This window comes from Zalophus californianus, chromosome X (assembly GCF_009762305.2).
Source record: "Zalophus californianus isolate mZalCal1 chromosome X, mZalCal1.pri.v2, whole genome shotgun sequence".
Taxonomy (NCBI): Eukaryota; Metazoa; Chordata; class Mammalia; order Carnivora; family Otariidae; genus Zalophus; species Zalophus californianus.
Window position 1 is genome coordinate 2,468,262 of NC_045612.1, and position 27,822 is coordinate 2,496,083.

Below are 27,822 nucleotides of genomic sequence, written 5' to 3' on the forward strand. Positions count from 1 at the left end.
TGTTTTAATGAACTCTGTTCCTGTTTTTGTGCCAGTACCATACTGTTTCGGTTACTACAACTTTGTAGTATAACTTGAAATCTGGGAGCGTAATACCTCCAGCTTTCTTCTTCTTTCTCAAGATTGCTTTGGGTATTTGGGATCTTTTGTAATTCCACACGGATTTTAGGATTCTTTGTTCTAGCTCCGTGAAGCATGCCATTGGTATTTTTAATAGGGATTGCATTGAATCCATAGGTTGCTTTGGGTAGTATGGATATTTTAATAATATTAATTCTTCCAGTCCATGAGCATGGAATATCTTTCTATTTATTTGAGTTGTCTTCAATTTCTTTCAGCAGTGTCTTAACAGTTTCCAGAGTACAGGTCTTTCACCTCCTTGGTTCAGTGTATTCCCGGGTATTTTATTCTTTCTGGTACAGTCGTAAATGGGATTGTTTTCTTAATTTCTCCTTCTGGTAGTTTGTTATTAGTGTATAGAAATGCAACGGATTTCTGTATGTCGGTTTTGTATCCTGCAACTTTACTGAATTCACTTATTAGTTCTAATAGTTTTTGGGTGGAGGCTTCAGGGTTTTCTGTATACATATAGTATCGTGTCATCTGCGAATACTGACGGTTTTACTTTTTCCTTTCTGATTCTGATGCCTTTTATTTCTTTTTGTTTTCCAACTGCCGTGGCTAGGCTCATCTGCTTCTTTGGATGAAAAAACAAAACAAAACAAAAAAAAGGTAAATAGTCCTGCCTCGTATTCACACACCTCGTACTTCTCCACGAAAACATCAAGCCATTGAAGAAAGATCCCATCCACCTCTCCTAAAGATTCATTCCCAACCAAAATTTACTTTTCGTGGCAATTATTTTTTGAAAATTTTACTATCTTCGTTATTCTGAACAACTGGGTATCATGGTGTGGTGGTGGAAACTTCAAAAACGTGGAGTCTCGGCACAGCGAGTAAAAATCACAATGAGTAAAATAGCATTTCAATTTGTTTATATGTTTTTGTCGCAGAGAACCACTATAGGGTTCCACAAAAGACGTTGAGGATAAAAGATAGATGCCATTCAGATAACAGTATGTGGAGGAAGGGGGATGGAGATGCAAGTTCATGGAGATGAAACGTGGATGTCGATTTTCCAACTTAAAGGAGAGCTTTTTCTTGTGCTTTTAAGTAGATGATGATGGGTGTCAAATTGCCGGGATATTCAGATTTCACCGCGTGCCATCAAAATAGTGATGTTAAAGTTTTGTTTTAAAAAACGTCAACACTTACAGAAATGACATGTATACTATTTAGACTTAGAGTGAAATATTTTAGATGTCAACTTCCACGTGTGAGAGGATATACAGTTTCTCGGAATGGTTTGAGAGGGTTTGTGAGCAAACACTGACTACTTCCCATCTAAGCCGTTCTCTGCTGGCTGGGATTCTACAGTATCCCACTAACTGGTGGTCTTCCAAAAGACCACCCTGCCCCATCCAAAACTTTTGCCACGCTGCAGCAAGAGTGATCTCTTAAGATGCAAATCTGATCACATTAATCCCTTGCCTAGAAATTCTTCAGTGACTTCCCACTGTGCTTTGAATTCTTAACCCTGGGCTAAAATTCCCAACCCTGATTTACACAGCCTGAAAGTTCTGATAACCTGTCTGCCAATCATGGTGACCTCAAACCAGCCTTTCACCCGTGCTCGGCCTGTCATATTTCAGCCCCTCTTAGGTAATATTGTTCCCACCACCGGACATTTGAACATTGCTGTGCTCTTGGCCTGGAATGCGCTTGCCTTCTTCCTTCCCCTAGGTATCCCCCGCAAGTCCTTCAGGTCTCAGCACCCGTGCCATTTTCTTAGGAAAGAGTTCCTTGACTTTCCAGACTGATTCATATCCCCCTTGAGAGCTCTCATATGGCATTGTGTGCCTTTCCTTCATAGCACTAGTCGTATTTGCCATTTTATATGTATTAGCAGGTATGATACTTAAAGCAGATCCACAAAGACTCAGGAGTGACTTTTTGAAAATCAAAATGACAGTCCTTCCACATGCATTCCCAACGCATCCACAGGTCAAGCTCTCGGTTCCTTTTGAATGAGAGAACAGCTCTTTGGCCTCCCTTCACTCCTCCTCCCTACACTACAGTTTATGGGGCACTGCCTATGCTCCGAGTTCTCCACGCTTGGTGGAGTCTTGACACTCAAAGTTTTGTCTTGACCCTCAAAGTTTTGTCTTGACACTGAAACTTTTCTGTTTCAAGCACCTGACTCCGACAGCCAAGAGTCATAGTTTTCAAGAGGATGGTCTTTGCCAGGCTCCATAGAAATGGGAAAAAAAAAAAAAAAAGGCGGGGGGAGAAGAGGAAAAAGAGAGGCCCAAGAGCTACACCCTTTATTCTCTTTGGACTTTTCTCGTTGCATTCGCTGCCCAGATCCCTGAACTCTAGAGCCATACTTGACTTGGAAGAAGCACTCGGTGAACATTGGTTGATCCTTTGTATATCTCTGTACCATCCATTCCTGGAAGGAAATGCACACAAAGAGTGCATTTGCTGCCACCTGAATGGATGCTAGGGCACTGGGGTAGGGGTGGAGTGGATCCCCTTGATGGATATGACAGAGTTTATCCCTCTACGTTTGCTTGGGGGATGATTTCCTTACGGTCTGGTGGTCACCCCTTAGACTATGCACTGAGTTAGGGCAGGGTGTACTTCTGCTCTGATGCACCGGTGTAGGCTCAGCACATACTATAATGAGTGGAACGGAGAGGGTGCAGCTTTAACTCCTTGTTGGCTGAATTAAGGAAGGTCCTCGTTTTGTCTGGGGAAGGCCCCGGGAGCTCCCCAAGTTCTTCACAGGGCTGGAATTCCCTTCCCTGTGGGGCGGAGGGAGGGAGGGAAAAGATAAAACATATCTTTCCTTCCCAAGGGAGAGGGACAGGAAGTCCTTCCCCCTCCCCGCCCCCCCCCGCCCCCCTCCCCCCCACCCCCACCCCCCCCCCCTCCCCCGCCCCAACGTACACGTGGCCCCCGGAGCTAAAGGAGCACTTGCGTTTGGAGAAGGCAGGAGGTTGGTTAGGAGAGGGGCAGCCCAGGAAGGGGGGCCGTGGACAAGTAGGCAAAGGCTTCAGAGCTCCCTGAGGGCCCATTGGCCTGGGCTGGGCTGGGCCCCCGAGGGAGGAAGTGGACTCAGTTCCCTTGGGTCAAGGCATTACAGGTCAGGACACACCCTTATTCCAGGCCCAGTGGTGGCAGGTCGGGAGAGACGGGCTTGCCCTCCTTTCAGGGGCTTCATTCCTAGGAAACGGCAACGGCCATGGCGAGGCTCTGGGGAGGCTAGGCTGGAAGAGGGGGATCAAGCCCGAGGACACTGGGCCAGCCCTGCCTTGCAGTAGCTCACCTCCACAGCCTGGGAATTGCCATTCCCAGAATCTTCGTGACTAACGGCTCCTGGGTTTCCACTACCCCCTCTCTCACTGGGGCTCTGACCCTGACCACCCGCCCTGCACAATCTACAGGAGGCGGAGCCTGGATAGAGGCGCCGTACCCGTCGTGGCAGGGAACACGACGGTATCACCTCAGGAGAATACGAGGCCTTGGAGTCTTCGAAACACTACCACATGCAGTCTCACAGGGGACTCTCGTGGCCTCCCAGTGGGACAGGCAGATGACTCTGACTGACAGAGGAGGAAATAGGGGTTCTCCAAGGAAGCGCGACTCTCCCAGGCAAACCAAAGGGAACCCAGGTGTCTTAGCTCAGGCCACCATAAGGAAATACCACAGAATGGGCAGCTTAAACGACAGGCCCTGATTTTCTTATGGTTCCGGAGGCTAGACGTCTGAGATCAGGGTTGGTTTCTGCTGAGCGCTCTCTTCCCAACTTGTGGGTGGCTGCCATCTCTTTGTGTGCTCACGGAAACTCTTCTTTGTGTAGTTGGGGTGGGGGAGAGGGGAGAAAGAGAGACAGTGAGAGAGAGAGAGACAGGCAGGCAGGCAGGCAGGCAGACAGAGAGAGAGAGAGAGAGCTCTCTGGCATCTCTTCTTAGGAGAACAGTACTCCTATCGGATCAGGGCCTTATGATCTTATTTAACCTTAATTGCCCCCTTCTAGGCCTTATCTCCGAATACAGTCACCGGGGTTTGGGGCTTCGGCATACAAACGTACATACATACACTCACACAAACACCGGGGAGAAAATTCATAGCACCACGTGCTCCACAACGGAGCCTTAAAGAACACGGCTCGTTTTACCGCTGCCTCTCTTCAAAGTGTACACAGTTCAGTGCGTTTTGAAAATTGCAACCACCCAGTGACTGACCCAGCCCCCTGTCAAGCTACAGAGCATTGATGTCTTCCCAGAAAGTACCTTTGACCTCCCTGCCAGTCACTCCTACCTCCCCGGAGGCAACCGCCCGCGGGATTTCCTGCACCACAGATCCTTTCTGCCTGCTCTTGCATTCTGTATCAGTGGAATCATACGGTGTCACGCTCCGGTGTCTAACTTTTCTCACTCTGCATACTGTCTGTGAGACACACCCACGTGTGGTGGGTGTGAGGGTCAGAGGTCCACAGCGTAGGGATTCACAGCAAGCCCCTCATCCCTTCTCCTGCTGATGGGCATTGGGGTTGGCTCCAGGATGGGGCTATGACGACGAAAGCTGATAGAAACATCCTTGAGTGAGCCTCTTTGTGTTCCATTCTCCTGGGTAAAAACAAGTAGGAGTGCCAGGGCTGGGTCACAAGGTGGGTGGACGGGTTGTTCAAAATGGCCGCATGCAGATGTCTAAGGGTGTTCTGACAATTCACACTCCCATCACCAATTCTCGACAAGAGAACCATCCCAACCCTGACCCAGAGCAGAGACAGGCTGGCCACCAGTCGAGTCTGGCCACGTCCCGAGTCCCACATTCGTACAGAGCCTGCTGCTACCCAGCTCCCCCAGAGGGACTGCCATGAGTTACCGAGTGTGCTGCAGGCAACCAGGTCTGTGAAGGACCGATGGAAGACACGCTGCCACTTACCCAGCCCAGCGGTACCCTGAGTGGGGAAGCATGCGTGAGTGCCATGTTGGGGCGATGCCCCAAAGGGCCGTGTGGGCCCAATAGGAGCCACCTGCACCTGTGAGGTTTCAGTGGGCAGGTGGACACAGAGGGTGCTGGCAGCCAGGAAGAGGCCGAGGAGGTACTGTTCCCCAGGTAGGAGCAGCCAGCAAAGGAATGGCGGGTTCAGAAAGGGAGGAGGGGACGTGCCTGGCTGCCCAAGAGCCTGTGGAAGGTCTGGGGCAGGGCGGGGAGCCGCCAGGCGCTGGGAGCAGGAGCTGGCTGTGTGAGCAGAGTGGGTGGTGGAGGAAGAGAGCTGTTACAGAGCAGCCAGAGCAGTCTTCGGCTGGCAGAGACCTGGTCTGAAGTCACGGTCTAGGAAGTGTGGGTGGGCACCGCCTGGTAAGAGGATGGGAGGGAACTCCAGGCTCTCCCTGGAGGAGACGGGAGGGGTCCATTTGGCTGTGCAGGGCTTGGGCCCTTGACGATTGTGGTGCAAAGCAAAGAAACCCTTCCTGGGTTGTGAGCAGAAAATGCTCCCCCTCGACCTGTGGAGGTTAAGGGACACATCCGAGGTCACCCAGCTGGGGAGCAGCCCGGTGAAGAGAAACACTGAAACCGTGCCTGTGTTCTGTGTGCTCAGCTAGGCCGGCCCTCCCTTGGACTTTATTCGTAACGGCTACTACTAGAGGAGGTGTGTTATGGGAGCATCCAGTCACCTAGCAGCCCAGGCCCTCTGTGAGTCTTGATTGAAGCGTCTCTGTGCCACCCCACGGTGAAGTGTTTCTGTGCTTATTTCTCCACGTGGTTAACATCTGCTGGGCACCAGCTCTGTGCAGGGCCCGGTACTGGCAATCAGGGGGACCAAGCCAAAAGATGGAAGACCCTGGGGGCTGGGCCAAGCAGGAGGCACAATTACAATTCATTCACGTCCAGCAGGGAGCCCAGCCGCCCACAGGGCCTGGGTGGGGGTGGGGGTGGGAGGAAGAGGGCACAGTGTGTATCTACCTGGTGTCACACAGGACTCTCAAATGCGAGCACGGCCACAGGAACTCATCATCCCTGCCCCTGTCACCCCACTCACCAACACTTCCTCTCACAAAAGGTGAGAGGAAAGGCAACTGCCGGCGTGATCCCCATGTCAGAGAAGGACCCTCCCGTCCTCTGGGCCCACACCCAGGTGAGAAATCTGGGACCCTGCTCGAGCCCTCTCCCTGCCTTCTCCCTCCCTGGAGCCTGTACCCTCCTCTTTCTCTTAAACGCTCTGCCCTAGGAGGCCCAGGCCATCACCATCTGGTCTGGCCTCCTGGCCTACTGCAGAGGGCACCCTCTGCTCCAGGATTATCTCCCTGCTGCCCAGCTCACCACACAGCGGGTCTGATCATTGTCATCCCCTCACTTCAAACCCATCGGGGCTCTCCACAGCCCTTGGGGTAAAGGTCCCAGGCCCCTGGCAGATGGGAGCAGGCTGACAGATTCAGGTGCTTGCTTGGAAGAAGGTACTGAGAGCCTCCTGTGGGTCAGACTCTGTTCTAGGCGCTGGGGACCCTGGGGTGAGAAACATGGACAAGGCCATCTGGGGAAGGAGGCCCTCATGCCCCAAGGCAGAGACCAGAATCTCTGCTATCTAGCTGTCACAGGGATGACACACAAATCAATGCTGCTAATGTGAATATGGATGGGGAGTATTCCAGGATCCACTTCTTGATGTGGGTGGCCGGGCAGAGGAGGCCTCTGGGAGGAGAGGACATTTCTGCCGAGATCGGAGTGAGGAAGAGGAGGAGGAGGGGGCCACCACCACGGGAAGTTCTTGGGGTGGGTTGTCCCCACGTGGAGGAGGAAGGCAGGCAAAAGGCCACAGGTGAGAAAGAGCTGGGTGTGGTGCTCCGGGGCCAGCTGAGAAGGCCAATGAAGCCAGAGTCTGGTGAGAGGTGCTAGGGGCGGGTGGTATGGAAAGAAGAGGCCAGCTCCTTGGGGGACGGGGGGGGGGTGGAGAGGGATTGTTGGCCAGGGAGGGGACTTTGGAGTTTCCTTAGTCTAAGGAGATGGGGAGCCACAGGGAGGACTTGTCGCTGGGGAGGGAGCGGGGTCTGGTGGTGTTGCAAAGAGTTTGCTCTGGCTGCCCTGTGGGTGGGAGTAAGGTAGCCGGAGAGGCCAGACTGGAGGCTGGGAGAGTGGGAGACGGGGGCCGGGAACCGTGGAGGCGCGGAGAGGGTCAGCAGTCATCAACTAGAGTTGATAAAATCCCACAGTGGGTTAGATTGGGAGTGAAGAACGAAGGAGAGGGAGAGGGGAGAAAAATCCTGGCATCTTTGCTGGAGCAACCGGGCGGGAGGCAGAGCCCTTGGGGGAAGCCCAGGGAAGAAGCTAGTGTGTCGAGGGGGATGAAGCGCTCCTGTTTGGCCACCTTCGTTCTGAAATTCCCTTGGGGCATCCAAGTGGGCAGTTTGATGAGCATGTGTGGAGCTCAGGGAAGGGGTCCCGCCCAGAGACAAAACATTTGGAGCCATCAGCAGGCAGGTGGTCCCTCGGGTGAGAGGACCTCAGGTGAGAGTGGTGTTGGAGGCACCAAGGGTCCTGGGGCCGGGGCTGGGAGCCTGCCACCAGGGAGGAGAAGGAGGAGGGAGTTCCAAGAACGGGCAGGCAGAGAGGGAGGAGACTAGCCCAAAGGTGGGGGCTCACAGAAGCCAAGAAAGGAAAAGGTTTTGAGAAGGAAGGAGGGTCAACTGTGCTGAGAAGTGGAGCAAAATGAGGGCTGAGAGGTGACAAAGGAAAGGTAGTGGAGGCGTCACAGCCCAGCCCTGGCAGAGGGGGAAATGGGTACCCCAAGGTAGAGCCAGAGAGCCCTGGGCTTGGAGTCAGCAGGTATGGAAGGAGGGGGAGTAGCAAGAGGCGAGGCTGAAAACAGGGGGAACGAATTGACAGTCGGCCCACAGGCCAGCTGGCCAGTTGGTGACATGGGACCCACATATGTTCCCACGGGAGCACCCTCTCTGAGGAAGGATCCCAGATAAATCATGGCGGAAACCAAGAAAGAGGACAACGTGGGGTGCACGCCATGGGAGGGCTAACGCCAAGGTTCGGTGGACAGAAATTCTCGCGGTGGGTGTTAAGAGCAGCAGTTCACCTGTATTAGGAGAGGCGGTCTTGGCCCTCCGCGGGGAGAAGGGGAGGGAGTCCACACACGAGGCCGACTGGGAAAGCTGGTTTGTGACAGAACACCTGTGTTTCTTCATGGGAATGTGTAGAAAAAATGAGAGTGCCTTCAGCCTTGATGCTAGGAACTCTCTCCTAGAAACAGGCCAATGAGTCTTCTCAGCAGTGGGGAGGAAATGAGCAAAGGAGATTCACAGAAGAGGAACTGGGAATGGCTGACACACTTGTGCAAGGATGCCCAACCTCACTGCCGACCAGGGAAACACAAAGGCACACAACAATGAGGTAGCACTTCTCCCCATGGGGGTGGGCAAGTGGTCAAGGCTGGACAAAACCAAAGGCTGCTCAGGCTGTGGGGCACACGGGACCACACCTATGCTGCTGGTGGGAGTGAACACAGGTTCAGCCACTCGTGGGAGGTAACAGAATAGCAACACCTGGCCATGGCGGCAATGGGCACCCAAGTGCCCAAGTCCCAGCAAAGCCACTTCTTGGTGTACGTGCCAACGGCGGCTCAGACAGGCATGCGCAGGGTGCCGGCGGCAGCAGCGTCTGTGGTAGCCGAAGACTGGGAACAGTGTGTGTGCCCATCCACAGGATCATAGACAAATAAACCAGGGCTCTGATTCAACAAGGAGCATGAGTGAGCTGGATGCTCGGAGGAAACCTTGACCAGTATAGCTTGAGCGTGCAAAGCAAGTCACAGAAGAGGATGTCTGGCCAGACGCCAGGCAAGGAAAGAGAAGGGGGGGGGGGCGGACAGGCAACAACACCGGAGGGTGTGACCCTGAGGGAACCTGTCTGCCCTCTGACCAGCAGAGAGGCTGTGCACATGGCCCCAGACTCCCATGACAGGACAGGTGCAGGGTGCCGAGACCCAGCGGGACTGGAGCTCCATTTTGAGTGGTGGCAGCGCTGCCCTGGTACAGTGACCAGCGCCTAGGTAGCCAAGGAAAGGGGAAGGATCTGTGGAAGAAGGCTGACTCGGGGCCAGACAGACGGAGGTCTCTGGGGAGGCATGACACCCATGCGGCCCTCAGGGGCCAAGAGAGCAAATGTCTCAGAGCCCATTAGGCTGGCGAGGGTACAGGGGGCAGGGGACACATCCAGTGCTCCACTCCCAGCCCACCGGCTCTCCTGTACACACACACCCTCAGGTAGAGACCCCAATTCTGTCGTTCCACTGAGGCCCAGAGAAGGGGCAAGGAATTGCCCAAGGACACATGGCAAGATACAGGCCCAAGGGGTTGACTTCTAAGTACTTGAAGTGAGCCAAACAGGACAGAGTCCGTGGCACGCTCCTTGGGGCTGGCCACTGGCACTGGGGTAGCGACGCGCCTTGGCCGGTCGTGCACCCACAGTGGCCGCGGCCCGCAGCGAGAGCGTGGGGACTGCCGGCCCCGCGTTGGGGTGGAGTGTGTGAGTGCTCGTGTGCGCATGTGGCGTCTATTCCACGTAATCGCACCTGGACGAGGTGCTTCTCGCTGAGCGGGGACAGGACCAGTTCTGGGTGGGGTGGGGGGGGTGGGGAAGCAGGCGAAGAAGTCCCCAGAACGTCCCCCCACCCCCCCCCCCCCCCCGGTCCCGTTCCCCCCCCATGCCAGAGCGCAGCGCTGGGGGGCGCATCTCAGGCCTGTCCAGCCACTCTCCGGTGGGCACCCGGGGATGTGGAACCCTCGCCACGCTGACGCCCTGAGGGCACGTGCCGGGAGCGGCGGGCGGTGGACAGCGATGGGTCGAGGATGGGGGCACCGACTCGCGGATCCCCAGGGTGCCCACCTGTGCCAGCACCCCCTCGGGGGCGGGGGAAGGAGCAGGTGACGTCACGCGCGGTCCCGGGGTGCCCGCGGCGGTGGCCGCAGCCCGGCCGCGTGACCCGCGCGCGCCAATGGCCCGGCGATCTCCGGGGCGACGCGGAGGGTCCGCGCTCCGCCGCCACTGCGCCGCCGCCCGGAGTCCGCACTGCAGAGAGTGGAGGCGAGCAGGCGCCGGCGCGCTGGCCCACGTGCCGCGCGGAGAGAGGGACCGGGAGAGGAAGAAGGAGAGCGAGCGCGAGAGAGCCGGGGAAGGAGGGGCGCACGAGCCGGCCGCTGCTCCGCGCAGCCCCTGCGTGCCTCCTGCTGGGACCTCCACCAGGAAGGACCCCGACCCAGAGGAAGGTACCAGGTCCGGGGAGGTCGGCTCTCGGCCCCCGGGAGGCCCCGCCGCCCGCCCCAGTAGGACTGCGGCAGCCCGCGTGCGCGGGGGGACGGGGTGCGGAGGGCGCTGTGGCCCCTGCGGGCCGGTGGAAGGCGGGGCAGGGGTCGAGCCTGGGCTGCCGAGGCGCCGCCCCGGGGGAGTAGGGTCACCTGGGGGTGGGAGGGGGGCGTCGGCATTAACCTCGCTCTCGCCCCGTTCGTATTCACAGGCTGTGGAGACCTGGGCCGTTCTCTCCGAGTCCTAGCCCCACCCCACCCCCCCCCCCAATTCTTTTCCCCCCGGCCCAGTAGCACCCTGGTCTGCGTCGGAATCCGTTTCCTGCCCCTAGTATTAGCCCCGCGCCAGCGGAAATTGCGCGCGATGGCGGTGACGATGCTGCAGGACTGGTGCAGGTGGATGGGCGTCAGCGCTCGAAGGGGTCTGCTCATTCTGGGCATCCCGGAGGACTGTGATGAAGCCGAACTCCAAGGGTCCCTGGAGGCCGCCCTGTGGCCCATGGGCCACTTTACCGTGCTGGGCAAAGTGTTTCGAGAGGAGGATGATGCCACTGCGGCCCTGGTCGAGCTTGACCGGGAAGTCAACTATGCTTTGGTCCCCAGGGAAATCCCGGGCACCGGGGGTCCCTGGAACGTGGTCTTTGTGCCTCGTTGCTCAGGCGAGGAGTTTCTCAGTCGCGTGTTCCACTTCCTGGAGCAACAGGGGCAGACGGTGGAGAGTGTGGCTGGGGCCCTGGGGCTGGGACTGCACAGGGTGTGCTGGCTCCGACTGGTCAGTGAGGCAGTCCAGCCCTGGGTGGAGACCAGGCGGTATCAGCGCCTGGGCGTGTTTTCCGGGAGGGATCAGCCCGCCCCGGGGGAGGAGTCCTTTGAGGCCTGGCTGGACCACAGCGCCGATATGCTGCACGTGTGGCAGGGGGTCTCGGAAAGGGAGAAGAGGAGGCGGCTGATGGAAGGCCTTCGAGGGACGGCCCTGCAGCTCGTGCATGGGCTCCTGGCGGAGAACCCCGCCAGGACGGCGCAGGACTGCCTGGCGGCCCTGATCCAGGTGTTTGGAGACAACCAGTCCCAGGCGACCATCCGGGTGAAGTGTTTGACCGCTCAGCAGCAGTCAGGCGAGCGGCTTTCTGCTTTCGTGTTGCGGCTGGAAGTCCTGCTGCAGAAAGCCATTGAGAAGGGGGCCCTGGCCAGAGCCTCAGCGGACCACGTGCGCCTGAGGCAGGTGCTCACCAGGGCCAACCTTACCGAGCCTCTGGATGAAGCGCTGAGGAAGCTGAGAATGGTTGGGAGGACTCCAAGTTTCCTAGAGATGCTGGGGCTTGTTCGGGAGTCTGAGGCATGGGAGGCCAGTCTGGCCAGGAGCGAGAGAGCCCAGGCAGAGGAAGGGGCTGGTGCCCGGGCCAATGCCCAGGCTGATGCCAGAGCCAATGCTAAGGCAGAGGATGATAAGGTGGAGGAGCAGGAGCGGGAGGAGGAGGACAGTGACGACCGTGACACTGTCCCTGCGGGCCTAGGTCAGGCAAGACCCTCCGAGGCCCCTGGGGGCCCCACTCCTGCCCAGATGGGCACTGCTTCCAGGGCGGGCCCAGGAGGTCCTGGCTGTGAGCCAGAGGGTCTCGCCCAGGCAGGAGACCAGGAGGCTGGGGAGCCCCCCGAGAAGGGGCTCAAGCCCATCCCAGAGGGGTCGGGAAACGAGGATGGCGCTGGGGAGACGAGCCCCCCCAAGTCCTCCTCCGGCAAATAGGCTCAGAGGGCCCAGGGGCCCCGTCTCCTCTCAGGCAGCAGAGTTCTGCAGGCAGAGAGAGGCCATGCCAGGGCAGCAGCCTCGCCCCACATGGGGAGCAGGGCCGAGGGAGGGGCCCGCCCGACCCAAGCCAAGCCCCCGGGCACTCCACCACCCCTAAGGGGACCTGAACACCACCATCAGCCCTTCCAAGTGACCAAGATGACCATACTTGACACCAAATGGGGCAGGGAGAGGTGCCCCCCCACCCATGGCAGCTCCACACCCAGCCCCAGCCCCAGCCCCAGCCCCAATCCCTGCCAACTCAGGCAGCCAGTCTGGGAAACGTCCCTGAGTGGCTGGCCCTAGCCTAGGGGACGGGCACCTGAAGCCATCTGCCACCCACACTGTACTGGGAGATGTTAGGGGCCATTTCAAAGGTGCCAGCCTCTTGGGTCTCCCGAGAGGGAGACACTCATTTACTTCCCCTGGGGCACGTTGCTCCATGTTCTGGGAAGCCCGCTTGTGTCTCTGTAGGGCCCTTAGTGACCCACGTCTCAAGTGACCCCCCCACCCCACTAGTGACCATTCTTGTGCAGAGCCTTGAGGTGTGCAGGAACCCGCCGTGGGTGTCCTGGTCTACCGGGGCAGCCACCTCTCAGCCCGCGTGCGCGCCATGAGCTTCAGGGGGAACCAAGGCTCTGTTCCCGCTCTTCCAGTGTTGTGAGCTCAACCTCTGCTTTCTCCGTGTACATTTAGGCCAACCGCTGCTTGTTTTTGTGGAGATGTGTGTGTTTTCTAGTCTGAGCAGCTGCCCTCCCCGCGCCCCCCCGCCCAGAAATCCCGAGCCCAGTTCCGGGACACGGCGGGAAGGATGCCCGAGGGCACGGCTGGTGTTCACCCCGTGACCTCAGGAAGGAAGAACCGGACCCGGGATGGAGGTGGCCAGCGGGAGTCTCCACGGGAACCGTGCTCTGATGTGCCACCCTGTTGTTCCTTGCGACTCCGCTTCCTTGGCTCGGCCGAGGGTCCCATGCTGCATCGTCCAGCGTCCTGGGACTGTCCCGTGCAGGCCATAGGGCAGGACCAGGCCCCGGCATGTCGGCCCGAGGGGAGGGTGCCCCGGAGCGAGGGGACATGACCAGCGTCCAGCGTCTTGGCCAGAGGTTGATCGTGGGGCCCTCAGGAAGGGAGGCTGAGGCAGGAGGGCCGCGGTGTTGGGGGAAGCAGAGGCACCTCGTTTGGGACCCCAAGAGGAGGGGGGCCGTGACCTATGGGCTCTCGTGGCCGTTAGGCGTTCCTGTCTCTGTTGTCATTCCCTCCGTTCGATGGTTTCAGTAAGTGTTTCTCTTCAATAAATTTCATTGCATGTGTCAGCTGAGTCTCGCCTCTGCTGTGGGCAATCGTCGGGAGGGTCTGCTGGGGTTGGAGGAGGGAGCCAGAGAAAAGATTTTTGGCCAGTACCCTCGGGAGACTTCTCCAGTGAGAGGTTACGTGAGGCACTTTGACCGGAAGACTAGGATATGATCAGGACCTTGCCTTTATTTTATAAACTATTTACAAAGTTTAGGGTTCCATTGGGTCATCCTGGAATGGTCCTGTTCACTTTCCCTTTTGAAATTGAGTGGGGCTCATTGTAACTTTCCCCTTTAGTAGGGGGAAGTGGTCACAGGCATCCAGTTCCTGAGACTGAAGATTGCTTCAGGTGTGTGATACATGGGGGCTACTACCTAAGTAGTTTGTCCCCTCCCTCAGAGGGGAGGTGGGCGGGGGGTGTGATGGCCAAGGGAGTATTTTAAGTTTTTGTTTTACTGCAATTAGTTAACATACAGTGTAATATTGGTTTGTCATAGTAATACTAATCCCCATCACCTATTTCACCCATCCCCCCCACCTCTCGTCCAGTGACCATCAGTGATTTCTCTATAAGAGTCTGTTTCTTGATTTGTCTCTCTCTGTCTTATTTCTTTCCCTTTGCTTGCTTATTTTGTTTCTTAAATTTCACATACATATGAAATCATATGCTATTTGTCTTTCTCTGATTTATATCACTTATCATTATACTCTCTAGCTCCATCCATGTCACTGCAAATGGCAAGATCTCATTCTTTCAAAGGCTGAATAATATTCTTGTGTGTGTGTGTGTGTGTGTGTATCATATCTTCTTAGACTGATATGGTTTTAAAACAAAAAGCCTAAATGTGTTTTAATTTCAGGTAACCTAACTGTGACAACCTCATTATGGAATAATATTGACAAAACATACTGAGCAACTGAAAAACTCTACACTCTTACAGGGTTTGGGGGAGGTTGGGCACAGACATTTCCATATCAGCTTCTGTAAACTACTTAGGTATTTGGGTTTGATGCATGCCTCATGGTCTAGAAGTGTGTGGCATCTCATGTAGGGCAGGAATGTCTCAAACATGGAACGACTGGGTTAGACTCCCAATAATTTCCTCCCACTACACAGGGCATGAGGTCTGTGGAACCCAGCCTGCCCTACCTTCCAACCCTTGGCCATCACACCCCCCGCCCACCTCCCCTCTGAGGGAGGGGACAAACTACTTAGGTAGTAGCCCCCATGTATCACACACCTGAAGCAATCTTCAGTCTCAGGAACTGGATGCCTGTGACCACTTCCCCCTACTAAAGGGGAAAGTTACAATGAGCCCCACTCAATTTCAAAAGGGAAAGTGAACAGGACCATTCCAGGATGACCCAATGGAACCCTAAACTTTGTAAATAGTTTATAAAATAAAGGCAAGGTCCTGATCATATCCTAGTCTTCCGGTCAAAGTGCCTCACGTAACCTCTCACTGGAGAAGTCTCCCGAGGGTACTGGCCAAAAATCTTTTCTCTGGCTCCCTCCTCCAACCCCAGCAGACCCTCCCGACGATTGCCCACAGCAGAGGCGAGACTCAGCTGACACATGCAATGAAATTTATTGAAGAGAAACACTTACTGAAACCATCGAACGGAGGGAATGACAACAGAGACAGGAACGCCTAACGGCCACGAGAGCCCATAGGTCACGGCCCCCCTCCTCTTGGGGTCCCAAACGAGGTGCCTCTGCTTCCCCCAACACCGCGGCCCTCCTGCCTCAGCCTCCCTTCCTGAGGGCCCCACGATCAACCTCTGGCCAAGACGCTGGACGCTGGTCATGTCCCCTCGCTCCGGGGCACCCTCCCCTCGGGCCGACATGCCGGGGCCTGGTCCTGCCCTATGGCCTGCACGGGACAGTCCCAGGACGCTGGACGATGCAGCATGGGACCCTCGGCCGAGCCAAGGAAGCGGAGTCGCAAGGAACAACAGGGTGGCACATCAGAGCACGGTTCCCGTGGAGACTCCCGCTGGCCACCTCCATCCCTGGTCCGGTTCTTCCTTCCTGAGGTCACGGGGTGAACACCAGCCGTGCCCTCGGGCATCCTTCCCGCCGTGTCCCGGAACTGGGCTCGGGATTTCTGGGCGGGGGGGCGCGGGGAGGGCAGCTGCTCAGACTAGAAAACACACACATCTCCACAAAAACAAGCAGCGGTTGGCCTAAATGTACACGGAGAAAGCAGAGGTTGAGCTCACAACACTGGAAGAGCGGGAACAGAGCCTTGGTTCCCCCTGAAGCTCATGGCGCGCACGCGGGCTGAGAGGTGGCTGCCCCGGTAGACCAGGACACCCACGGCGGGTTCCTGCACACCTCAAGGCTCTGCACAAGAATGGTCACTAGTGGGGTGGGGGGGTCACTTGAGACGTGGGTCACTAAGGGCCCTACAGAGACACAAGCGGGCTTCCCAGAACATGGAGCAACGTGCCCCAGGGGAAGTAAATGAGTGTCTCCCTCTCGGGAGACCCAAGAGGCTGGCACCTTTGAAATGGCCCCTAACATCTCCCAGTACAGTGTGGGTGGCAGATGGCTTCAGGTGCCCGTCCCCTAGGCTAGGGCCAGCCACTCAGGGACGTTTCCCAGACTGGCTGCCTGAGTTGGCAGGGATTGGGGCTGGGGCTGGGGCTGGGGCTGGGTGTGGAGCTGCCATGGGTGGGGGGGCACCTCTCCCTGCCCCATTTGGTGTCAAGTATGGTCATCTTGGTCACTTGGAAGGGCTGATGGTGGTGTTCAGGTCCCCTTAGGGGTGGTGGAGTGCCCGGGGGCTTGGCTTGGGTCGGGCGGGCCCCTCCCTCGGCCCTGCTCCCCATGTGGGGCGAGGCTGCTGCCCTGGCATGGCCTCTCTCTGCCTGCAGAACTCTGCTGCCTGAGAGGAGACGGGGCCCCTGGGCCCTCTGAGCCTATTTGCCGGAGGAGGACTTGGGGGGGCTCGTCTCCCCAGCGCCATCCTCGTTTCCCGACCCCTCTGGGATGGGCTTGAGCCCCTTCTCGGGGGGCTCCCCAGCCTCCTGGTCTCCTGCCTGGGCGAGACCCTCTGGCTCACAGCCAGGACCTCCTGGGCCCGCCCTGGAAGCAGTGCCCATCTGGGCAGGAGTGGGGCCCCCAGGGGCCTCGGAGGGTCTTGCCTGACCTAGGCCCGCAGGGACAGTGTCACGGTCGTCACTGTCCTCCTCCTCCCGCTCCTGCTCCTCCACCTTATCATCCTCTGCCTTAGCATTGGCTCTGGCATCAGCCTGGGCATTGGCCCGGGCACCAGCCCCTTCCTCTGCCTGGGCTCTCTCGCTCCTGGCCAGACTGGCCTCCCATGCCTCAGACTCCCGAACAAGCCCCAGCATCTCTAGGAAACTTGGAGTCCTCCCAACCATTCTCAGCTTCCTCAGCGCTTCATCCAGAGGCTCGGTAAGGTTGGCCCTGGTGAGCACCTGCCTCAGGCGCACGTGGTCCGCTGAGGCTCTGGCCAGGGCCCCCTTCTCAATGGCTTTCTGCAGCAGGACTTCCAGCCGCAACACGAAAGCAGAAAGCCGCTCGCCTGACTGCTGCTGAGCGGTCAAACACTTCACCCGGATGGTCGCCTGGGACTGGTTGTCTCCAAACACCTGGATCAGGGCCGCCAGGCAGTCCTGCGCCGTCCTGGCGGGGTTCTCCGCCAGGAGCCCATGCACGAGCTGCAGGGCCGTCCCTCGAAGGCCTTCCATCAGCCGCCTCCTCTTCTCCCTTTCCGAGACCCCCTGCCACACGTGCAGCATATCGGCGCTGTGGTCCAGCCAGGCCTCAAAGGACTCCTCCCCCGGGGCGGGCTGATCCCTCCCGGAAAACACGCCCAGGCGCTGATACCGCCTGGTCTCCACCCAGGGCTGGACTGCCTCACTGACCAGTCGGAGCCAGCACACCCTGTGCAGTCCCAGCCCCAGGGCCCCAGCCACACTCTCCACCGTCTGCCCCTGTTGCTCCAGGAAGTGGAACACGCGACTGAGAAACTCCTCGCCTGAGCAACGAGGCACAAAGACCACGTTCCAGGGACCCCCGGTGCCCGGGATTTCCCTGGGGACCAAAGCATAGTTGACTTCCCGGTCAAGCTCGACCAGGGCCGCAGTGGCATCATCCTCCTCTCGAAACACTTTGCCCAGCACGGTAAAGTGGCCCATGGGCCACAGGGCGGCCTCCAGGGACCCTTGGAGTTCGGCTTCATCACAGTCCTCCGGGATGCCCAGAATGAGCAGACCCCTTCGAGCGCTGACGCCCATCCACCTGCACCAGTCCTGCAGCATCGTCACCGCCATCGCGCGCAATTTCCGCTGGCGCGGGGCTAATACTAGGGGCAGGAAACGGATTCCGACGCAGACCAGGGTGCTACTGGGCCGGGGGGAAAAGAATTGGGGGGGGGGGTGGGGTGGGGCTAGGACTCGGAGAGAACGGCCCAGGTCTCCACAGCCTGTGAATACGAACGGGGCGAGAGCGAGGTTAATGCCGACGCCCCCCTCCCACCCCCAGGTGACCCTACTCCCCCGGGGCGGCGCCTCGGCAGCCCAGGCTCGACCCCTGCCCCGCCTTCCACCGGCCCGCAGGGGCCACAGCGCCCTCCGCACCCCGTCCCCCCGCGCACGCGGGCTGCCGCAGTCCTACTGGGGCGGGCGGCGGGGCCTCCCGGGGGCCGAGAGCCGACCTCCCCGGACCTGGTACCTTCCTCTGGGTCGGGGTCCTTCCTGGTGGAGGTCCCAGCAGGAGGCACGCAGGGGCTGCGCGGAGCAGCGGCCGGCTCGTGCGCCCCTCCTTCCCCGGCTCTCTCGCGCTCGCTCTCCTTCTTCCTCTCCCGGTCCCTCTCTCCGCGCGGCACGTGGGCCAGCGCGCCGGCGCCTGCTCGCCTCCACTCTCTGCAGTGCGGACTCCGGGCGGCGGCGCAGTGGCGGCGGAGCGCGGACCCTCCGCGTCGCCCCGGAGATCGCCGGGCCATTGGCGCGCGCGGGTCACGCGGCCGGGCTGCGGCCACCGCCGCGGGCACCCCGGGACCGCGCGTGACGTCACCTGCTCCTTCCCCCGCCCCCGAGGGGGTGCTGGCACAGGTGGGCACCCTGGGGATCCGCGAGTCGGTGCCCCCATCCTCGACCCATCGCTGTCCACCGCCCGCCGCTCCCGGCACGTGCCCTCAGGGCGTCAGCGTGGCGAGGGTTCCACATCCCCGGGTGCCCACCGGAGAGTGGCTGGACAGGCCTGAGATGCGCCCCCCAGCGCTGCGCTCTGGCATGGGTGGGGAACGGGACCGGGGCGGGGGGTGGGGTGGGGGGACGTTCTGGGGACTTCTTCGCCTGCTTCCCCACCCCCCCCACCCCACCCAGAACTGGTCCTGTCCCCGCTCAGCGAGAAGCACCTCGTCCAGGTGCGATTACGTGGAATAGACGCCACATGCGCACACGAGCACTCACACACTCCACCCCAACGCGGGGCCGGCAGTCCCCACGCTCTCGCTGCGGGCCGCGGCCACTGTGGGTGCACGACCGGCCAAGGCGCGTCGCTACCCCAGTGCCAGTGGCCAGCCCCAAGGAGCGTGCCACGGACTCTGTCCTGTTTGGCTCACTTCAAGTACTTAGAAGTCAACCCCTTGGGCCTGTATCTTGCCATGTGTCCTTGGGCAATTCCTTGCCCCTTCTCTGGGCCTCAGTGGAACGACAGAATTGGGGTCTCTACCTGAGGGTGTGTGTGTACAGGAGAGCCGGTGGGCTGGGAGTGGAGCACTGGATGTGTCCCCTGCCCCCTGTACCCTCGCCAGCCTAATGGGCTCTGAGACATTTGCTCTCTTGGCCCCTGAGGGCCGCATGGGTGTCATGCCTCCCCAGAGACCTCCGTCTGTCTGGCCCCGAGTCAGCCTTCTTCCACAGATCCTTCCCCTTTCCTTGGCTACCTAGGCGCTGGTCACTGTACCAGGGCAGCGCTGCCACCACTCAAAATGGAGCTCCAGTCCCGCTGGGTCTCGGCACCCTGCACCTGTCCTGTCATGGGAGTCTGGGGCCATGTGCACAGCCTCTCTGCTGGTCAGAGGGCAGACAGGTTCCCTCAGGGTCACACCCTCCGGTGTTGTTGCCTGTCCGCCCCCCCCCCCCTTCTCTTTCCTTGCCTGGCGTCTGGCCAGACATCCTCTTCTGTGACTTGCTTTGCACGCTCAAGCTATACTGGTCAAGGTTTCCTCCGAGCATCCAGCTCACTCATGCTCCTTGTTGAATCAGAGCCCTGGTTTATTTGTCTATGATCCTGTGGATGGGCACACACACTGTTCCCAGTCTTCGGCTACCACAGACGCTGCTGCCGCCGGCACCCTGCGCATGCCTGTCTGAGCCGCCGTTGGCACGTACACCAAGAAGTGGCTTTGCTGGGACTTGGGCACTTGGGTGCCCATTGCCGCCATGGCCAGGTGTTGCTATTCTGTTACCTCCCACGAGTGGCTGAACCTGTGTTCACTCCCACCAGCAGCATAGGTGTGGTCCCGTGTGCCCCACAGCCTGAGCAGCCTTTGGTTTTGTCCAGCCTTGACCACTTGCCCACCCCCATGGGGAGAAGTGCTACCTCATTGTTGTGTGCCTTTGTGTTTCCCTGGTCGGCAGTGAGGTTGGGCATCCTTGCACAAGTGTGTCAGCCATTCCCAGTTCCTCTTCTGTGAATCTCCTTTGCTCATTTCCTCCCCACTGCTGAGAAGACTCATTGGCCTGTTTCTAGGAGAGAGTTCCTAGCATCAAGGCTGAAGGCACTCTCATTTTTTCTACACATTCCCATGAAGAAACACAGGTGTTCTGTCACAAACCAGCTTTCCCAGTCGGCCTCGTGTGTGGACCCTCCCCTTCTCCCCGCGGAGGGCCAAGACCGCCTCTCCTAATACAGGTGAACTGCTGCTCTTAACACCCACCGCGAGAATTTCTGTCCACCGAACCTTGGCGTTAGCCCTCCCATGGCGTGCACCCCACGTTGTCCTCTTTCTTGGTTTCCGCCATGATTTATCTGGGATCCTTCCTCAGAGAGGGTGCTCCCGTGGGAACATATGTGGGTCCCATGTCACCAACTGGCCAGCTGGCCTGTGGGCCGACTGTCAATTCGTTCCCCCTGTTTTCAGCCTCGCCTCTTGCTACTCCCCCTCCTTCCATACCTGCTGACTCCAAGCCCAGGGCTCTCTGGCTCTACCTTGGGGTACCCATTTCCCCCTCTGCCAGGGCTGGGCTGTGACGCCTCCACTACCTTTCCTTTGTCACCTCTCAGCCCTCATTTTGCTCCACTTCTCAGCACAGTTGACCCTCCTTCCTTCTCAAAACCTTTTCCTTTCTTGGCTTCTGTGAGCCCCCACCTTTGGGCTAGTCTCCTCCCTCTCTGCCTGCCCGTTCTTGGAACTCCCTCCTCCTTCTCCTCCCTGGTGGCAGGCTCCCAGCCCCGGCCCCAGGACCCTTGGTGCCTCCAACACCACTCTCACCTGAGGTCCTCTCACCCGAGGGACCACCTGCCTGCTGATGGCTCCAAATGTTTTGTCTCTGGGCGGGACCCCTTCCCTGAGCTCCACACATGCTCATCAAACTGCCCACTTGGATGCCCCAAGGGAATTTCAGAACGAAGGTGGCCAAACAGGAGCGCTTCATCCCCCTCGACACACTAGCTTCTTCCCTGGGCTTCCCCCAAGGGCTCTGCCTCCCGCCCGGTTGCTCCAGCAAAGATGCCAGGATTTTTCTCCCCTCTCCCTCTCCTTCGTTCTTCACTCCCAATCTAACCCACTGTGGGATTTTATCAACTCTAGTTGATGACTGCTGACCCTCTCCGCGCCTCCACGGTTCCCGGCCCCCGTCTCCCACTCTCCCAGCCTCCAGTCTGGCCTCTCCGGCTACCTTACTCCCACCCACAGGGCAGCCAGAGCAAACTCTTTGCAACACCACCAGACCCCGCTCCCTCCCCAGCGACAAGTCCTCCCTGTGGCTCCCCATCTCCTTAGACTAAGGAAACTCCAAAGTCCCCTCCCTGGCCAACAATCCCTCTCCACCCCCCCCCGTCCCCCAAGGAGCTGGCCTCTTCTTTCCATACCACCCGCCCCTAGCACCTCTCACCAGACTCTGGCTTCATTGGCCTTCTCAGCTGGCCCCGGAGCACCACACCCAGCTCTTTCTCACCTGTGGCCTTTTGCCTGCCTTCCTCCTCCACGTGGGGACAACCCACCCCAAGAACTTCCCGTGGTGGTGGCCCCCTCCTCCTCCTCTTCCTCACTCCGATCTCGGCAGAAATGTCCTCTCCTCCCAGAGGCCTCCTCTGCCCGGCCACCCACATCAAGAAGTGGATCCTGGAATACTCCCCATCCATATTCACATTAGCAGCATTGATTTGTGTGTCATCCCTGTGACAGCTAGATAGCAGAGATTCTGGTCTCTGCCTTGGGGCATGAGGGCCTCCTTCCCCAGATGGCCTTGTCCATGTTTCTCACCCCAGGGTCCCCAGCGCCTAGAACAGAGTCTGACCCACAGGAGGCTCTCAGTACCTTCTTCCAAGCAAGCACCTGAATCTGTCAGCCTGCTCCCATCTGCCAGGGGCCTGGGACCTTTACCCCAAGGGCTGTGGAGAGCCCCGATGGGTTTGAAGTGAGGGGATGACAATGATCAGACCCGCTGTGTGGTGAGCTGGGCAGCAGGGAGATAATCCTGGAGCAGAGGGTGCCCTCTGCAGTAGGCCAGGAGGCCAGACCAGATGGTGATGGCCTGGGCCTCCTAGGGCAGAGCGTTTAAGAGAAAGAGGAGGGTACAGGCTCCAGGGAGGGAGAAGGCAGGGAGAGGGCTCGAGCAGGGTCCCAGATTTCTCACCTGGGTGTGGGCCCAGAGGACGGGAGGGTCCTTCTCTGACATGGGGATCACGCCGGCAGTTGCCTTTCCTCTCACCTTTTGTGAGAGGAAGTGTTGGTGAGTGGGGTGACAGGGGCAGGGATGATGAGTTCCTGTGGCCGTGCTCGCATTTGAGAGTCCTGTGTGACACCAGGTAGATACACACTGTGCCCTCTTCCTCCCACCCCCACCCCCACCCAGGCCCTGTGGGCGGCTGGGCTCCCTGCTGGACGTGAATGAATTGTAATTGTGCCTCCTGCTTGGCCCAGCCCCCAGGGTCTTCCATCTTTTGGCTTGGTCCCCCTGATTGCCAGTACCGGGCCCTGCACAGAGCTGGTGCCCAGCAGATGTTAACCACGTGGAGAAATAAGCACAGAAACACTTCACCGTGGGGTGGCACAGAGACGCTTCAATCAAGACTCACAGAGGGCCTGGGCTGCTAGGTGACTGGATGCTCCCATAACACACCTCCTCTAGTAGTAGCCGTTACGAATAAAGTCCAAGGGAGGGCCGGCCTAGCTGAGCACACAGAACACAGGCACGGTTTCAGTGTTTCTCTTCACCGGGCTGCTCCCCAGCTGGGTGACCTCGGATGTGTCCCTTAACCTCCACAGGTCGAGGGGGAGCATTTTCTGCTCACAACCCAGGAAGGGTTTCTTTGCTTTGCACCACAATCGTCAAGGGCCCAAGCCCTGCACAGCCAAATGGACCCCTCCCGTCTCCTCCAGGGAGAGCCTGGAGTTCCCTCCCATCCTCTTACCAGGCGGTGCCCACCCACACTTCCTAGACCGTGACTTCAGACCAGGTCTCTGCCAGCCGAAGACTGCTCTGGCTGCTCTGTAACAGCTCTCTTCCTCCACCACCCACTCTGCTCACACAGCCAGCTCCTGCTCCCAGCGCCTGGCGGCTCCCCGCCCTGCCCCAGACCTTCCACAGGCTCTTGGGCAGCCAGGCACGTCCCCTCCTCCCTTTCTGAACCCGCCATTCCTTTGCTGGCTGCTCCTACCTGGGGAACAGTACCTCCTCGGCCTCTTCCTGGCTGCCAGCACCCTCTGTGTCCACCTGCCCACTGAAACCTCACAGGTGCAGGTGGCTCCTATTGGGCCCACACGGCCCTTTGGGGCATCGCCCCAACATGGCACTCACGCATGCTTCCCCACTCAGGGTACCGCTGGGCTGGGTAAGTGGCAGCGTGTCTTCCATCGGTCCTTCACAGACCTGGTTGCCTGCAGCACACTCGGTAACTCATGGCAGTCCCTCTGGGGGAGCTGGGTAGCAGCAGGCTCTGTACGAATGTGGGACTCGGGACGTGGCCAGACTCGACTGGTGGCCAGCCTGTCTCTGCTCTGGGTCAGGGTTGGGATGGTTCTCTTGTCGAGAATTGGTGATGGGAGTGTGAATTGTCAGAACACCCTTAGACATCTGCATGCGGCCATTTTGAACAACCCGTCCACCCACCTTGTGACCCAGCCCTGGCACTCCTACTTGTTTTTACCCAGGAGAATGGAACACAAAGAGGCTCACTCAAGGATGTTTCTATCAGCTTTCGTCGTCATAGCCCCATCCTGGAGCCAACCCCAATGCCCATCAGCAGGAGAAGGGATGAGGGGCTTGCTGTGAATCCCTACGCTGTGGACCTCTGACCCTCACACCCACCACACGTGGGTGTGTCTCACAGACAGTATGCAGAGTGAGAAAAGTTAGACACCGGAGCGTGACACCGTATGATTCCACTGATACAGAATGCAAGAGCAGGCAGAAAGGATCTGTGGTGCAGGAAATCCCGCGGGCGGTTGCCTCCGGGGAGGTAGGAGTGACTGGCAGGGAGGTCAAAGGTACTTTCTGGGAAGACATCAATGCTCTGTAGCTTGACAGGGGGCTGGGTCAGTCACTGGGTGGTTGCAATTTTCAAAACGCACTGAACTGTGTACACTTTGAAGAGAGGCAGCGGTAAAACGAGCCGTGTTCTTTAAGGCTCCGTTGTGGAGCACGTGGTGCTATGAATTTTCTCCCCGGTGTTTGTGTGAGTGTATGTATGTACGTTTGTATGCCGAAGCCCCAAACCCCGGTGACTGTATTCGGAGATAAGGCCTAGAAGGGGGCAATTAAGGTTAAATAAGATCATAAGGCCCTGATCCGATAGGAGTACTGTTCTCCTAAGAAGAGATGCCAGAGAGCTCTCTCTCTCTCTCTCTGTCTGCCTGCCTGCCTGCCTGCCTGTCTCTCTCTCTCTCACTGTCTCTCTTTCTCCCCTCTCCCCCACCCCAACTACACAAAGAAGAGTTTCCGTGAGCACACAAAGAGATGGCAGCCACCCACAAGTTGGGAAGAGAGCGCTCAGCAGAAACCAACCCTGATCTCAGACGTCTAGCCTCCGGAACCATAAGAAAATCAGGGCCTGTCGTTTAAGCTGCCCATTCTGTGGTATTTCCTTATGGTGGCCTGAGCTAAGACACCTGGGTTCCCTTTGGTTTGCCTGGGAGAGTCGCGCTTCCTTGGAGAACCCCTATTTCCTCCTCTGTCAGTCAGAGTCATCTGCCTGTCCCACTGGGAGGCCACGAGAGTCCCCTGTGAGACTGCATGTGGTAGTGTTTCGAAGACTCCAAGGCCTCGTATTCTCCTGAGGTGATACCGTCGTGTTCCCTGCCACGACGGGTACGGCGCCTCTATCCAGGCTCCGCCTCCTGTAGATTGTGCAGGGCGGGTGGTCAGGGTCAGAGCCCCAGTGAGAGAGGGGGTAGTGGAAACCCAGGAGCCGTTAGTCACGAAGATTCTGGGAATGGCAATTCCCAGGCTGTGGAGGTGAGCTACTGCAAGGCAGGGCTGGCCCAGTGTCCTCGGGCTTGATCCCCCTCTTCCAGCCTAGCCTCCCCAGAGCCTCGCCATGGCCGTTGCCGTTTCCTAGGAATGAAGCCCCTGAAAGGAGGGCAAGCCCGTCTCTCCCGACCTGCCACCACTGGGCCTGGAATAAGGGTGTGTCCTGACCTGTAATGCCTTGACCCAAGGGAACTGAGTCCACTTCCTCCCTCGGGGGCCCAGCCCAGCCCAGGCCAATGGGCCCTCAGGGAGCTCTGAAGCCTTTGCCTACTTGTCCACGGCCCCCCTTCCTGGGCTGCCCCTCTCCTAACCAACCTCCTGCCTTCTCCAAACGCAAGTGCTCCTTTAGCTCCGGGGGCCACGTGTACGTTGGGGCGGGGGAGGGGGTGGGGGTGGGGGTGGGGGGGAGGGGGGCGGGGGGGGCGGGGAGGGGGAAGGACTTCCTGTCCCTCTCCCTTGGGAAGGAAAGATATGTTTTATCTTTTCCCTCCCTCCCTCCGCCCCACAGGGAAGGGAATTCCAGCCCTGTGAAGAACTTGGGGAGCTCCCGGGGCCTTCCCCAGACAAAACGAGGACCTTCCTTAATTCAGCCAACAAGGAGTTAAAGCTGCACCCTCTCCGTTCCACTCATTATAGTATGTGCTGAGCCTACACCGGTGCATCAGAGCAGAAGTACACCCTGCCCTAACTCAGTGCATAGTCTAAGGGGTGACCACCAGACCGTAAGGAAATCATCCCCCAAGCAAACGTAGAGGGATAAACTCTGTCATATCCATCAAGGGGATCCACTCCACCCCTACCCCAGTGCCCTAGCATCCATTCAGGTGGCAGCAAATGCACTCTTTGTGTGCATTTCCTTCCAGGAATGGATGGTACAGAGATATACAAAGGATCAACCAATGTTCACCGAGTGCTTCTTCCAAGTCAAGTATGGCTCTAGAGTTCAGGGATCTGGGCAGCGAATGCAACGAGAAAAGTCCAAAGAGAATAAAGGGTGTAGCTCTTGGGCCTCTCTTTTTCCTCTTCTCCCCCCGCCTTTTTTTTTTTTTTTCCCATTTCTATGGAGCCTGGCAAAGACCATCCTCTTGAAAACTATGACTCTTGGCTGTCGGAGTCAGGTGCTTGAAACAGAAAAGTTTCAGTGTCAAGACAAAACTTTGAGGGTCAAGACAAAACTTTGAGTGTCAAGACTCCACCAAGCGTGGAGAACTCGGAGCATAGGCAGTGCCCCATAAACTGTAGTGTAGGGAGGAGGAGTGAAGGGAGGCCAAAGAGCTGTTCTCTCATTCAAAAGGAACCGAGAGCTTGACCTGTGGATGCGTTGGGAATGCATGTGGAAGGACTGTCATTTTGATTTTCAAAAAGTCACTCCTGAGTCTTTGTGGATCTGCTTTAAGTATCATACCTGCTAATACATATAAAATGGCAAATACGACTAGTGCTATGAAGGAAAGGCACACAATGCCATATGAGAGCTCTCAAGGGGGATATGAATCAGTCTGGAAAGTCAAGGAACTCTTTCCTAAGAAAATGGCACGGGTGCTGAGACCTGAAGGACTTGCGGGGGATACCTAGGGGAAGGAAGAAGGCAAGCGCATTCCAGGCCAAGAGCACAGCAATGTTCAAATGTCCGGTGGTGGGAACAATATTACCTAAGAGGGGCTGAAATATGACAGGCCGAGCACGGGTGAAAGGCTGGTTTGAGGTCACCATGATTGGCAGACAGGTTATCAGAACTTTCAGGCTGTGTAAATCAGGGTTGGGAATTTTAGCCCAGGGTTAAGAATTCAAAGCACAGTGGGAAGTCACTGAAGAATTTCTAGGCAAGGGATTAATGTGATCAGATTTGCATCTTAAGAGATCACTCTTGCTGCAGCGTGGCAAAAGTTTTGGATGGGGCAGGGTGGTCTTTTGGAAGACCACCAGTTAGTGGGATACTGTAGAATCCCAGCCAGCAGAGAACGGCTTAGATGGGAAGTAGTCAGTGTTTGCTCACAAACCCTCTCAAACCATTCCGAGAAACTGTATATCCTCTCACACGTGGAAGTTGACATCTAAAATATTTCACTCTAAGTCTAAATAGTATACATGTCATTTCTGTAAGTGTTGACGTTTTTTAAAACAAAACTTTAACATCACTATTTTGATGGCACGCGGTGAAATCTGAATATCCCGGCAATTTGACACCCATCATCATCTACTTAAAAGCACAAGAAAAAGCTCTCCTTTAAGTTGGAAAATCGACATCCACGTTTCATCTCCATGAACTTGCATCTCCATCCCCCTTCCTCCACATACTGTTATCTGAATGGCATCTATCTTTTATCCTCAACGTCTTTTGTGGAACCCTATAGTGGTTCTCTGCGACAAAAACATATAAACAAATTGAAATGCTATTTTACTCATTGTGATTTTTACTCGCTGTGCCGAGACTCCACGTTTTTGAAGTTTCCACCACCACACCATGATACCCAGTTGTTCAGAATAACGAAGATAGTAAAATTTTCAAAAAATAATTGCCACGAAAAGTAAATTTTGGTTGGGAATGAATCTTTAGGAGAGGTGGATGGGATCTTTCTTCAATGGCTTGATGTTTTCGTGGAGAAGTACGAGGTGTGTGAATACGAGGCAGGACTATTTACCTTTTTTTTGTTTTGTTTTGTTTTTTCATCCAAAGAAGCAGATGAG

At 57.5% G+C, this 27,822-nt stretch overlaps 3 protein-coding genes across 3 annotated transcripts; 2 read left to right on the plus strand and 1 right to left on the minus strand.

Annotated features, from left to right (window-relative positions):
- The first annotated feature begins 10,030 nt into the window (after nt 1-10,030).
- On the plus strand, nt 10,031-10,651 carry LOC113930920. The gene is made up of 2 exons (XM_027608554.2): nt 10,031-10,342; nt 10,595-10,651. Exons 1-2 carry the CDS (start codon nt 10,076-10,078, stop codon nt 10,628-10,630), a joined length of 303 nt encoding a protein of 100 aa, XP_027464355.2. The 5' UTR covers nt 10,031-10,075; the 3' UTR covers nt 10,631-10,651.
- A 3-nt stretch (nt 10,652-10,654) lies between these two features.
- On the plus strand, nt 10,655-13,050 carry LOC118355931 (paraneoplastic antigen-like protein 6B). The gene has a single exon (XM_035725616.1). It carries the CDS (start codon nt 10,747-10,749, stop codon nt 12,124-12,126), a length of 1,380 nt encoding a protein of 459 aa, XP_035581509.1. The 5' UTR covers nt 10,655-10,746; the 3' UTR covers nt 12,127-13,050.
- A 1,981-nt stretch (nt 13,051-15,031) lies between these two features.
- LOC118356528 (paraneoplastic antigen-like protein 6B) lies at nt 15,032-17,858 on the minus strand. The gene has a single exon (XM_035725598.1). The coding sequence runs from the start codon at nt 17,764-17,766 to the stop codon at nt 16,387-16,389; it is 1,380 nt and encodes a 459-aa protein (XP_035581491.1). The 5' UTR covers nt 17,767-17,858; the 3' UTR covers nt 15,032-16,386.
- Between the last annotated feature and the right edge of the window lie 9,964 nt (nt 17,859-27,822).